Source organism: Palaemon carinicauda, chromosome 34 (genome assembly GCF_036898095.1).
Source record: "Palaemon carinicauda isolate YSFRI2023 chromosome 34, ASM3689809v2, whole genome shotgun sequence".
Taxonomy (NCBI): domain Eukaryota; kingdom Metazoa; phylum Arthropoda; class Malacostraca; order Decapoda; family Palaemonidae; genus Palaemon; species Palaemon carinicauda.
Window position 1 is genome coordinate 5,809,832 of NC_090758.1, and position 13,640 is coordinate 5,823,471.

The 13,640-nt window shown below is 40.3% G+C and overlaps 1 protein-coding gene and 1 long non-coding RNA gene across 2 annotated transcripts; both read left to right on the plus strand.

The window, feature by feature from the left end:
- Positions 1 to 3,444: 3,444 nt before the first annotated feature.
- Positions 3,445 to 5,711, plus strand: LOC137626549 (uncharacterized). Its single transcript, XM_068357594.1, has 2 exons — positions 3,445 to 5,572; positions 5,680 to 5,711. Exons 1-2 carry the CDS (start codon positions 3,445 to 3,447, stop codon positions 5,709 to 5,711), a joined length of 2,160 nt encoding a protein of 719 aa, XP_068213695.1.
- A 463-nt stretch (positions 5,712 to 6,174) lies between these two features.
- LOC137626560 (uncharacterized) lies at positions 6,175 to 8,630 on the plus strand. The gene is made up of 2 exons (XR_011041048.1): positions 6,175 to 7,884; positions 8,429 to 8,630. It is a non-coding gene; the product is annotated as an uncharacterized lncRNA (long non-coding RNA).
- Positions 8,631 to 13,640: the final 5,010 nt, after the last annotated feature.

Genomic DNA, 13,640 nt, shown 5'->3' on the forward strand with positions numbered 1-13,640 from the left:
CCTACATGTTTTTTGTGTATCAGCCGATCTGCTTATAGTCTTCATGGATGACAGAGTTTAATGGTATAATTAATATGAAGATTTACTTTTAAGAAGTTTGCCGAGGACAGCTACTATTGACGATGAAGGCGAAATTCAACAAAACTACCGAAGGATTTGGGGAGAGAAAGGAGACGGGTTTTTAGCAGTTTGGAGGTAAGAATCGAGTTACATTTACGCGTGTTTCAGTCGATTTTCAAATTGCTTATATATGAACTTTGTCGGTTCATTAACCTAACTTGCACGTCCTATAAAATATTACCTGATAGTTCGTGATATTTAGAAGGAACTTGATAATTGTTATAAGTGTTATTTTCTTGTGAACTTTTGTAAAACTCAACGAGGTTTAAGTATCAGAGGTTAAGCTAACGAGTAACTCAGTTCTTTCATATATTAACGTTAAAAAACTTCTAAAAACTTTAGACTGGGCTATTGAGCTTGCTTATATGTTGGCTAAGTAGACTAAGCACTGGAAAAAACTTATACTAAATTTTAAGCTAGGCATTTAACCTAGTAAATAACTTTAAATTTGTATCAGGCTAGCCTAAAACTTAGCTAAATACTAAGAGTATTACGATCTTTACTATCTAATTTATTACATTTTATATATTTACATTTAAGTAAAAACATTTAAGGCTTACGCCTTAGTCTAAACCATAGATGGCCATGACCTCTATTATAGATATTTCATTGTATTGTCAGGTTATGGAAAAATTCAGTGGTGACCATGTTGTGCTGGAGTGGTGTCTGGTGTAAGGTCATCTCTCCAAGAATATAGCACGGTTTGGAAGGGTTACAGTGCACAAAGGACAAGGATTCTCTCAAGCAAAGGGATTAAATTTTATTTTACTCAGTTATAAATTTTCTATTTCATTTTGACTGTTGTAATTAAATATAAATTAAACGATTTCTTTAATTTACCCTGTCACCATTAATTTGTATATCATTGCATGATTTCAAGTAAAAAAGTTTTTCCATATGGCGACCGTGACAGGATTCGTGCAATCCTTAACCTCCCTGTCCTTTGTGTTGTAAGCCTTTTATTGTGGGTGGGGCTGTCCTCGGCTTCTTTATTTTTCATATTTGATATAGGCTTATTGGTATATGTTGTGAAAGCATCAAATTTGTGCTCGGTATTTGAATATTTTTATTGAAGTGAATATATGTCTTGTAACACGGATAAATATTCGTAATTGCTGGAAACTTTGATTTGTGTTTATCTAGGTTTGGTATTAGATTAACTTTGTAGAATTATTAACATGTCTGAGGATATATTGAAGAAACGGCGTTCTTACGCTCGGCAAAGAGTAACAAAGATATATAATACAGTTCAATCGAATCTCGAAGGATTTTCTGAACAAGATAGGCTTTTGTATATTCACAGACTTGAACAGTTAGAAAAAGAACTGTTAGGGTTAGACCAGGAAATATTGAACTATGTCATAGATAAGGAAGACGAAAGCTCCATTGAACAAAAGATTAACACAGATGAAGACTACCAGAAAAAGATAATGTCGGCTTTGTTAAGTTTACAAAGGCAACAGGCTTCTAGTTTAGAAACTGTAACCACACCTACCCCGGTAGTTAACCTTAAGAATGAGTTAAGGATGCCTCAAGTTCCTTTACCCGAATATGACAACACCAAGGGTCAGTGTTTAGTAAAGTTCTTTTATGAATTTGAAAAATTGACTGACAAACAAAATTGGTCAAATCACTTAAAGTTTATGTATCTACGAAATCAGTTGTCAAAGTCTCCAAAGGCACTTGTGGATTCTCTTGATATTGATAACCAGTCATAGGACGAGGCAAAGAAATTATTATTGCAAGCATTTGCAACTCCATTAACACAAAAATATGATGCAATTAAGAAACTTGTAGAATTGAAGTTAACTTTATCAGGTGATCCATATGCCTTTGTAGCCTCGATGAAAACTATTATGAATGCATTCAAAAAGCTTGACGTCAAAGTTGACGATGTTCTCCAGTACTTCATATGGCATGGTCTTAATGATCGCTTTCAATCTTTACTAATTCAGATAACAAATGAAAGCAAACCCTCATTAAGTGAAATTGAAAGTAACATATTTGAGGCTGTTGAGAGGTATAACAGAACGAATGAAAGAAATGTTGAGCAAAAGGAGAAAACTAGGACTAAGAATATAGAATCAAGCACAACTCTCGCAACCAAAGTTAGTGTTAGCCCTAAATATAAGTCATGTATCTTATGTACAAAGGATGGTAAGCAAGATACCGCTCATTTGCTCGTAAATTGCCCAGTTTTTGCGAATCCTAAAATGAAAGTAGAGAAACTTAAAGAGCTGAATGCTTGTGTTAGGTGTGGCTATCATAATCATGTGACTCGTCAGTGTAAATTCAAGTTTACCCAAAGGTGTAGAAATTGCAGTGGATGGCATTTTACATACCTGTGTGTTGCTAAGGAGAGGCTTAATAGTTCCAGTACTAAAGCTTCTGATTCTAGTAATACTGAATCCACTGAAACCTCTATGCATACTAGTGGGAAAAAGCCAGAACCGAAGCATACTTTAAATAGCCTCACATTAGCTGAAATTCATCAAAATGTTACTGGTGGTGCTGCAATTTTACCAACTTTTACATGTTCTGTGGCTGAAGAAGATAATGTGGTTCGAGTTTTACGAGATTGTGGTAGCCAGAGAAATTTTATTTGTGATAAGCATGTAAACCATATGAAGTTCCCTGTCCTAGCAAAAAACGTCCATATGACTATTCATGGTTTTAATTCTACTAGGGACCTTGTAACTGACATTGTTAATGTACCTCTCAAGTTAGGTAGGGAATGGTATTCCATCGAAGCAGTTGTTGTACCCAGTATTGATATAGAGTTGAAACTGGAGGGCTTAAATGTCATTGTTAAAGAATTTCAAGATAGACATTACATTTTAGCAGATAAGTTTCTTAGTGGTTGTGTGGACACTATTGGTAACATTGGTCTTATTTTGGGAAATGATGCTGACTTTTTGCTGTCGCTAACTACACACAAATTTGGATTAAGCAATCCCTCTGTGTATCTTGACACTCCAGTTGGTGTCATGCTCACAGGTAATATTAACAGAATGATGAAAAACTTGGATTATTTACCTAACATTAATATTGGAAATAGTTCACATACTGCGGTTAGCACTCAAGGAGACACACTTTGTATGGAAGGGGAAGCTGCCCAGACTAATAGACAATTACAATTCCTCGATAGACATAGCTTTTTGGCAGTCTCTCAGTCTGAACTTCGAGAGGACGATGTTGACTTGATTTCCAACAGATCACAGGCGAGTATCAAAGTTCAAGAAGCCAACACTAATTCAACCTATGCTATTTTTAACAAAAAAGGGTAAGCTAAAGCAGTCTGAATTGATTAAAGCTACGGAAGAAATGCTTGAAAAGCAATGCATCGAATATCTGGACTATGAAAAATCCCAGCTATCTGAAGATGACACAGAAACCAATAAAAAGCTAGTAAAGTATGTTCTTGATAGTACAGAACGAGATGAAGAAGGTAGACTAGTAATGCCACTGATGTGGAACAACAAGATATCCCATTTGTTAGGGAAGAACTTCAATTTATCCCGGATGATACTGAAGTCTAACTTAACACGTATGAAGAATAAACCTGAGCATTTAAAGATGGTTAATGATGTATTTAAAGAGCAACAAAATCTGGGAATCATAGAGAAAATTGAAGATATTAATTCTTTTATATATGAACATCCAGAAGCTAGTTTCTTGCCTCATATGCCTGTGTTCAAAATGGCCAGAGACACGACCAAGTGTCGAGTCGTGTTTCTGTCTAACTTATGTGAGAAAAACAAATCTGCGAAGAGCACTTATAGTCACAATCAGTGTATGCTTCCAGGCCCTTGTCTGAATCACAAAATTGCAACTTCTCTGATTATGCAGAGATTTGACTCCCATATGATTTGTTTTGACTTGAAAAAGGCATTTTTGATGATAGGACTCAAGGAAGAGGATCAGAATAGATTGTTGTTCTTATGGTATCGAAATATTCTTAAGGGTGACTTTACTGTTGTGGGCTATAGGAACAAGCGTTTAAGTTTTGGCCTAAGGCCTAGCCCTTGTCATCTCATGCTAGCTTTGTTCAAAATCTTGATATTGGATGTTGAGAGTGACAACGAGGAAATGGTTAACTTAAAGAAATCGCTGTATAATACAATTTATATGGACAATGGGTCATATTCGTGTAACTCTGCCAAGGCTTTATATGAAGCGTACTACTGTCTCCCTAATATCTTTGGACCATACAAATTTGAATTGCAACAATTCGTAACAAACGATGCAGAACTGCAAGAAATGATTGACCGAGATTATGATAGTGAAACACCCAAAGAGGTAAAGTTGCTCGGCATGGTTTGGGATAGGGAAGCAGACTCACTAGGCCCTGGTAAGATTTTCCTTGATACGCAAGCTAGCACAAAGAGGTCAATTTTGTCAACATTGAATAGTATCTATGATATATTTAATATCTATGGACCAATCTTGAACAGGGCCAGGCTGTTTCTTAAAAAGCTTCAAGAAGACAAGACTATCACATGGGATAGCCCTCTCTCAGAAACATTAAAAAGGGAATGGACACTTATTGGAAAACAGGTGAATTCTACTCCTAAAGTAGTAATTCCTAGATTCCTGGGTAGGAGAGATGGTACCTATAAACTAGTAGCATTTTCAGATGCAAGTAAGGATATTTATGGAACTGTGGTGTATATTGTAAATGTCTTCAATGGTAATACAAGTTTTTTGACCGCCAAGAGCAGGGTCGTTAACAAACAGTTAGAGAAGAAAACCATTCCTGTAATTGAATTTCAAGCTTTGGGACTAGCCACAGAGACACTAATCAGTTTATTTCAAGAACTTGCTGGTCAATCAGTCGTTACTCCAATCAAAATTGTGAGCATGGCGATATATTCAGACAGTATGGTTGCTCTTAATTGGCTTTACTCTTATACATATAAGTATGATAAATTGCAGAAGAAAGGAGTTTTTATTCAAAATAGGTTGAAAGCTATAGGTGACTTGTGCCAAGTTTTCCCAATAACATTTTCATTTGTGAATGCATATGATAATCCTGCAGATTATATTAGTAGATGTGTCTCATACAGGAGACTTCAGAAGACTGCGTATCATGGTGGACCCGAGTTTCTTAAGAAACCTCAGAAAGATGAGGTTCAGTTTAGTTTTAAGGTGCCAAACCCCCTTGAAAAGAGAGATGAAGTACCCGGCCTTGAAAGGGAAGATACTTCCTTAATCACTGTCTCAACAGATTCTGAAAGTAAAGAAAATAACAAGAAAGACATAAAGAGCATTGAACACTTGATACCCCTGACTAAGTTTTCCAGTTTCCATAAGCTAGCAACTGTTCATAGGATGGTATTGAAATTCATCAAGAACATCAGAGAAAAACTAACAAATAAAGGAATCGACATTCATTGGGGAAATTGTGTCAAGGAGAAAAATCTTTATGCTTTAGCATGTAGGCAGATAATAGGTAAAGAACAGGAAAATAACTTCCCAGAAGTTTGTGAATTCTTCAAGAAAAGTCATACATTAAAAAGAAACATTCCCAATTTGGTAACTCAAATGAATATTTTCCAGAGCAAAGACGCTTTGCTAAGAATCCGGAGTAAATTCGGAAGAAACGAACAGATTTTCTTTCCTGTGCTGTTACCTAAGCATAGTTTGCTAACTAAATTGCTTATTCGTGATATGCATGTTAGTCTAGGACACGCTGGTGTGTATTCGATCTTGGCTCAGTTACGTAAGCAATTTTGGATAATCCACTTTTATTCCACAGTAAAGAAGGTACTTAGAGAATGTATAACTTGTAGAAGGCTTAATGAGAGACCAATCAAAGCAAATCAGAGTGCCTATAGGGATTTTCGGAGCAATCCACCACCTATTCCATACAGGTATATTTTCATAGATTACATTGGTCCTTATACAGTAATATGGAATGGTGAAAGGAAGAAAATTTGGTTATTATGCGTGACATGTTTGTGGAGTCGTGCCATCAACTTGAAGATATGTTTATCTGCTGATACTCGAGACTTTCTCAAGGCCTCCCAACTACACATATATGAGTTTGGCATCCCGGAATTTTGCATATCTGATTTGGGATCCCAGCTCACTGCTGGTAGTAGAATCATTGGAACCTTTCTCAACGATTTTGAAACGCATGCCTTCTTTGAAGAAAATGACATTAAGCCCCTGAAGTTCGAGCATTATGCCAAAGGTAATAGTTCTTTGGGTTCGCTAGTTGAAAGCTGTGTAAAAATGGTGAAAAAGCTAATTTTTAGTTCTATTAAGAACACTGTGCTTGATTATCAAGATTTTTACTTCCTTATTTGTCAAACTGTCCATCTTATTAACAAAAGACCAATTGCTTTTAAGGATAGTCTGAGAGATGCTTGTATTGATAATGTAGAAAAACCAATAACTCCTGAGTGTTTACTTAAAGGCTATGATCTGGTATCAGTGAACATTATTCCCGAGTTGCAGAATTCTTCTTCAGATGACACCAATTGGGTGCCTGGTAGTAGTGCTATTGATGATGTTAAGGATAATTACTATAAGCTTAGACAAGCTAGAAACAGACTAGTTGAGGCATATCATTCAGAGTTTCTTGCAACTCTCATTAATCAAGCAGTAGATAAAAGGGATCGTTACAGACCTGTCAATCATAAAACCTTGGCTGTTGGAGATATTGTTCTGTTAAAAGAGGACGCAAGCAAACCAAGTACTTATCCACTTGGTATAGTAAAGAAGACAGAAGTAAATCACCTAGGGGAAGTAAAAGCAGCTCGTGTGCTTAAGGGTAAGTCTCGTGAAGTTGTGTACAGGACAACAGATTCACTCATTTTGCTTCTTCCTAAAGAAGGATTTCATACTGTTGTTGAAATTGAAACTGAATTACCTATTGATCAATTAAAAGTCAGAGAGAGAAGTAAACGGGCCGCTGCACTTGAATCTATGAGAAACACAGAACTCTTGGTTCAAGAGGGCCTAGTATAATAGGCTTACATGGTTATGTATATTACCATATTCCTTGGGGGTAAGATACACATGGGCTATAAAGAGTGTGTAATGAAATTGTTGCTGGGAGTGAGTAAAAGTTGAACAAATGGTTTCTTTGATTAAACTTAGTAAACTTTAATCAAATTGTTGCTGGGAGTATACAAAATATATCAAAGATATATTTCACATTTATTGTTTACTTGACAGTATGTTATTTCTCTTTTATTTACATAAACTCCCGGATACCTTTTAAAATATTTTGTTTCTTGTTAAGCATGGGATTTAGGAGTTTATGTTTTGAGTTCCTTCTACTTCTCATGAATCGTAATCACCAAGTTGTAATTAGCTATTTAGATTTACTATTATTACTTTATTGTGGCTAAAGTTCATGTTCATAAAGTTAATTTGGCTGATTCATGATAAATGTTTTCTTGATTAACCTTTTCAAACCCAAAGCTATAAACGAAATAACAAAGTTTAGCAGAGGCGACCATATAATGTCTCGAAGAAGAGGTGACGATATAACTGCCAAAACGCAGAATAGGAGTTGTGACTCGAAGACCAGAACGACAGGACCTGTTGTTGAACACTCCTACATGTTTTTTGTGTATCAGCCGATCTGCTTATAGTCTTCATGGATGACAGAGTTTAATGGTATAATTAATATGAAGATTTACTATTAAGAAGTTTGCCGAGGACAGCTACTATTGACGATGAAGGCGAAATTCAACAAAACTACCGAAGGATTTGGGGAGAGAAAGGAGACGGGTTTTTAGCAGTTTGGAGGTAAGAATCGAGTTACATTTACGCGTGTTTCAGTCGATTTTCAAATTGCTTATATATGAACTTTGTCGGTTCATTAACCTAACTTGCACGTCCTATAAAATATTACCTGATAGTTCGTGATATTTAGAAGGAACTTGATAATTGTTATAAGTGTTATTTTCTTGTGAACTTTTGTAAAACTCAACGAGGTTTAAGTATCAGAGGTTAAGCTAACGAGTAACTCAGTTCTTTTATATTAACGTTAAAAAACTTCTAAAAACTTTAGACTGGGCTATTGAGCTTGCTTATATGTTGGCTAAGTAGACTAAGCACTGGAAAAAACTTATACTAAATTTTAAGCTAGGCATTTAACCTAGTAAATAACTTTAAATTTGTATCAGGCTAGCCTAAAACTTAGCTAAATACTAAGAATATTACGATCTTTACTATCTAATTTATTACATTTTATATATTTACATTTAAGTAAAAACATTTAAGGCTTACGCCTTAGTCTAAACCATAGATGGCCATGACCTCTATTATAGATATTTCATTGTATTGTCAGGTTATGGAAAAATTCAGTGGTGACCATGTTGTGCTGGAGTGGTGTCTGGTGTAAGGTCATCTCTCCAAGAATATAGCACGGTTTGGAAGGGTTACAGTGCACAAAGGACAAGGATTCTCTCAAGCAAAGGGATTAAATTTTATTTTACTCAGTTATAAATTTTCTATTTCATTTTGACTGTTGTAATTAAATATAAATTAAACGATTTCTTTAATTTACCCTGTCACCATTAATTTGTATATCATTGCATGATTTCAAGTAAAAAAGTTTTTCCATACCTGGAGCGAGTATCCCTCGTGAAAGGGATATCGCGACATATCAGAGGACGTATTCTAGACACGTCACATGGCAATCTACATCCTGGACAGAGATTTCGTCTCGTAGGAGGTGATTGGCGAGATACAAATTCGGGAAAGAAAAAGGGGAGCCGCTCCCAAGGCTTCCCTATCCCCCGATTCGTATGCGTGTCTGGCGCCAATCCTGGCGCCATCTGTATTCCTTTTTGCGTAGCTTAACAACTCGGTGTTTTTTCCTGTTTTTCTCGCAAATCTTGGATTTATTCGACTTTTCATGGCTTCTCTGTCTTCGTCGACCTCTGATAAGTTGAGTATAGTGTCTTTTATGTATAAATGTAGGCTCTTGGTAAAATTTTGAGTGATTAATAGGATTAATCTTTGATACAAGAGCCGTAGCCTACCAGAGGCGTCTTGGACGCTGTCGCTCGCTAGGTATAAATTAGTTAGTCAGAGCGACATTCCTGGTTGTTTTGCTTAAATAAATTTTAGCTATTTAGCATTACATAGGATTTCCTTTCGTGCTTTGTATTATTTGGCGAAGTATTCGCCATTCTGGCCTAAGCTAGGCCATGTAGCCTAGTCGTTTGGTCCTAGTACTTCATGCATGATTATGGTTTTTCCGAGTGTAATTCAAATTTTATTGAAGCTTTAGGCTATATTTTATACATTTTAGACTGTGTGGAATATTTCCAAGATAGTATACGAGTGAGTTTCGGTGAATTAGGTAATCGATTCTCTTGGTGCCTAGGCTAGTTGCTTTTGGAGCCTTAGTATACTTTATCATACTACCCGGTTGCTTTCTTTTCTTCGGAGAAGGTATGCAATCCCTTTCCCTCTGTTCAAGCCTTGGGCTTATCCCTAAGTGGTTTTTTCCGAATTTATTTTCGATAAAACTATACTAGGGTGTTACTGTACCTTCCTGTTCCTGTAGTTATGGTTCAAGAGGGACAGAACAACAGAGTTTTTAGTCTGAGTCTGTGTTGTCTGGCTTGGGGCTGAGTCCCCCTCGCTGACCTAACACATACAAAGGGAGCTTAGCTCCCTTAGGTCACTACCGAAGGTTTCTGTGGATATGATTCCTTCTTTTGTGATCTACCAGACTAGTCCTTGTTGCTGTTCTCGGGGGAGGATAAGTTCTTCCCTTGGGAGTAGCAACGCCTTCCTTGCTTTGGTGCTCTGGAAGCTGGCAAGTATTGCTGGCCTTTCCCCTTAGATCTCCCTTAGGCTAAGATAAGTTCTTGGCTGCGGGTGATCTGTCTCTAAAGCAAGGTTGGCAGGACCCTCTTGTCCCTTCCCCCTCTTTCTTCGTAATGGCCGAGCCATTACTGTACTGTACGTCGTTCTACATCTGGACCTAGTATAGGTTAGGATGTGGAATTGACTCAGCCCCTTGCCGGCCGGCAGAGCTGGCCGGCAGGGGTCTTACTGTACTGTACGTCGTTCTACTTCTGGACCTAGTATAGGTTAGGATGTGGAATTGACTCAGCCCCTTGCCGGCCGGCAGAGCTGCTGGCCGGCAAGGGTCTTATGTTTTCGAGTGCTGCCCGGACCTCTCTTGGTCCCTCATCCATGCCTGCCGGCAGAGCCGGACGGCATTGGTCAAGGAAGCCTGAATTAGTTTCTCCCCTTCCTTATATGCACTCTTTCGGTTGCCGGGCTTGGAGGTTGTGTACACTCTTATCCCGGCATCCATTCTATTTTTCTTCTAGTGCTGTACCTGTCCCGGCTGCCGGCCTATGAGGCCGGCAGCCGGGCAGGTGTAGTCCTCTGGTTCTTTTGCTGCCAGCTGGCATCGGTCTTGTACCTTTGCCGGCCGGCTTATGTCAGCCCTTGTCTGCCGGTCACCAAGAGTGTGGCCGGCAGCTGGGTACTACCTTGTGTAGTTGCTGGCCGGCAGCCATTGCCGGCCAACACTGGCTTTTACCGGCCGGCAGTTGCTGCCGACCGGCACAGGCATTTGAACCAGAGTGCTGCCGCCCTATAGCTGTTAAGTAGTATACTTTAAAGCTAGTTGTGGTGTTCCGGCCGGTAAAGGCAGGCCGGCACACATCCCCCTATACTGTACTAGTATTCTTCAGTATAACATATACAGTAAGAAGAAAACTATGGTAAGGGATTTGGTACAGCACTGTGTCTTCTAACACTGTTGTTTTTTTCTTGCACATCCCTTTGCTGTTGCCCTACAGATAGGAAGCTGAGTTCTTCCCTGTCTATTATCCAGGATTTTAAAATCATTGCTTAGGTGTGAGCTCCACCTGTTTCCTCTGGAAACCTTGCATTGGTTACTCTAGAAGAGATAAACCATTTTGATTTTATTATCTGGAAGGCTGCAACAATGGGTTGTGAGGGAAACACAAGTGTGTGTCTTTCCTTTCTGAATTGTTATGCTATACTATGCATATCCAGTGATACATAGTTCACTTGATACTCATGGAAATTTCTTCTCTTTACAGAAGGACACTCCGAAGTGGGGAAGTGCTTTCTGCAATGTCAGCAGCAAGAACCTCTGCGGACATGAGTTTTGTAGGAGACACGCAGCATACTCTGTCTCCAAGGATGATCTCCGGTATTGGGACCCTCAGGTATGTACTGTATGCACTAACCTGATTACTGAGACATTTAAATAGCTAGGAAGAAGCTTCGTACCTGGGTAAGGGGCTTCCAAAAGAACACTTCTGGCCCTTATCTTCCAAGTGAGAAGATGAGGGCGTATCCTTTCCCTAAGGCATCAGCTGATGCAGTGATTCCCCAGCCTCAAGAGGAGATCCCCTAAGTTCAGATCCAAGTGGATGCTGAAGTCGCGGTCGCGATGCAAGACATCCAGCTAGATGACAGGATGTCTGATGTGGACGGGTGTCATGAGGAAGACCTCCTGGCAGAAGCCCAGGATGAAGTTCAAGCCCCTCTACATCGGCCGGTCTCCCAGTAGAGCTGGGACAGGCCCTCTCTTCTATTGTTGGAATGATCCAACAAATGCAGAAGGAGAATCAGGCGAAGGCGGCTGCAATGGAACTGCAAATGCAGTGCCTTGCAGAATCACTTGGGCCCCAGAAAAAGCTCAATGTGAAAGACCTTCCCTTGTGCTCAGATGCTAACCCATGGAGGTATGCTGAGCACATGCCGATGACGACTGGAAAGATCGTCATCTCGGATAAGCTGGGCTCAGTTCCCCTGGAGGAGGTGGAATTCTGGCCCAGCAAGGCATCATATCCGGACTGTTATGTCCGGCTGAGGAAGGAACCAGCTTCAAAGGAGGAGACAGAGCCGAAGGAGGTCATAGTGATGGACCATGCTAAGGCTCAAGCTCTACTTTCATCCTCGATGAAAGAGAGGGGCTTCTCTAACTCAAAGGTAGCCGCATTGAATAGGAAGCTCCCTTCCTTTGTGTCCTCGCCTACTAGAGCCTTCCCCTTTTTACAGAATGGGTTTCTGGCTGTAGTAAAAGCAATCGAGGCCGGCAAGTCTTGCCCCTCCCTAGAGGAGTGTAAACCCTTGTCACTGGCCCTGCCTATGGACCACAAAGACTGGAAGGACGTCCATCTTACGTTCTCAGTGGGAAAGTTGGAGGCTGATATTGCCGGACGTCAATTCGGCAAGGACCTCCCTAAGCTGTCTGACTTTCTTTTGCGAAGTGAGTTCGATACAAAAGAAAGACTGACTGCCTCAATGTCTCTTCAGACTACTCTCGAGACGATGACAAGTGACCCCAAGGTCCATTAAATGTTCATGGTAGTGGCCAAGCCTCATCTGGCCACAGTGACGAAGGACCTTTATGGCTTCGTCAAGGCAAGGAGAGCTTGTAGGGAGTTCGTGTTTACCTCGGCTACGGTGAGGCACGAGCCAAAGAAACTAATCTCCTCCAACATTTGGGGAAAAGACCTTTTCCCTACCGACTTGGTCAAAGAAGTTGTTGATAAGGCCGCCTTGGAGAATAGAAACCTTCTCCAGAAGTGGGGCCTGGCTATCAAAAGAAAGTCTTCCCCGGATGAGGGTCCTCAACCAAAGAGGAAGACTATGAGGACTAGGCTACCGTCTCGGCCAGCCAAGCCTCTTAGACAGCAACAGCAACTGCAATTGCCATTGCCCCCAGTGCCCCAGATCGTGGCACAAACCCCGACCACCTTTCAGTGGGTACCAAAGGCCGTGTCGACACAGTCCACGGCATTCACCCCAGCGTTCGAAGGGCAGTCTACTTCCTTTCGAGCAAAGCCTAGAGGAGCAGCCAGAGGCTCGTCTAGACGCCCCTCAAGGGGAAGGGGATTCAGGGGTGGTCGTGGTCAGGAAGGCAAGACCTCAGGACGGCAGTCCAAGTGAGGTGATACCGGTAGGAGGGAGACTTCTGAAATTTCGGGATCGGTGGACCTTCGATCCCTGGGCCCACAGCCTACTCAAGAATGGACTGGGCGGGAGCTGGTACAGCACTCCACCCCCGTGCCTTCGGTTTTTCCAACACTCCACCCCCGTTATGGAGGAGTACGTTCAAGAAATGTTGATGAAAAAAGGTGATCCGAAGGGTGAAGCCCATCAATTTCTAAGGGAGGCTGTTTTGTGTTCCCAAGAAAGACTCGGAAAAGCTCAGAGTCATTCTGGACTTGTCGCCACTCAACAAGTTCATAGTGAATTGCAAATTCAAATGCTAACACTGCAACACATAAGGACCTTACAAAACCCAAGAGGGCATATTCCGTCTCTATAGACTTGTCAGACGCCTATTGGCACATTCCAATTAGCCATCGACTCTCCCCCTACCTACGGTTCAGGCTACAACGAAGACTATACGCCTTCGGAGCCATGCCATTCGGGCTAAACATAGCCCCAAGGATTTTTACGAAGATTGCGAGCGTAGCTCTCAAACAATTACGCCTAAAGGGAATTCAGGTAGTAGCCTACCTGGACGACTGGTTGGTGTGGGCAGC

Bases quoted from the DNA above. Each gene is read 5' to 3' on its own strand.
- LOC137626549 (XM_068357594.1), top strand. From the start codon at position 3,445: ATGCTTGAAAAGCAATGCATCGAATATCTGGACTATGAAAAATCCCAG. The intron at 5,573-5,679 runs GTAAAGAACAGG...AATATTTTCCAG, and splicing joins AGCATGTAGGCAGATAATAG to AGCAAAGACGCTTTGCTAAG.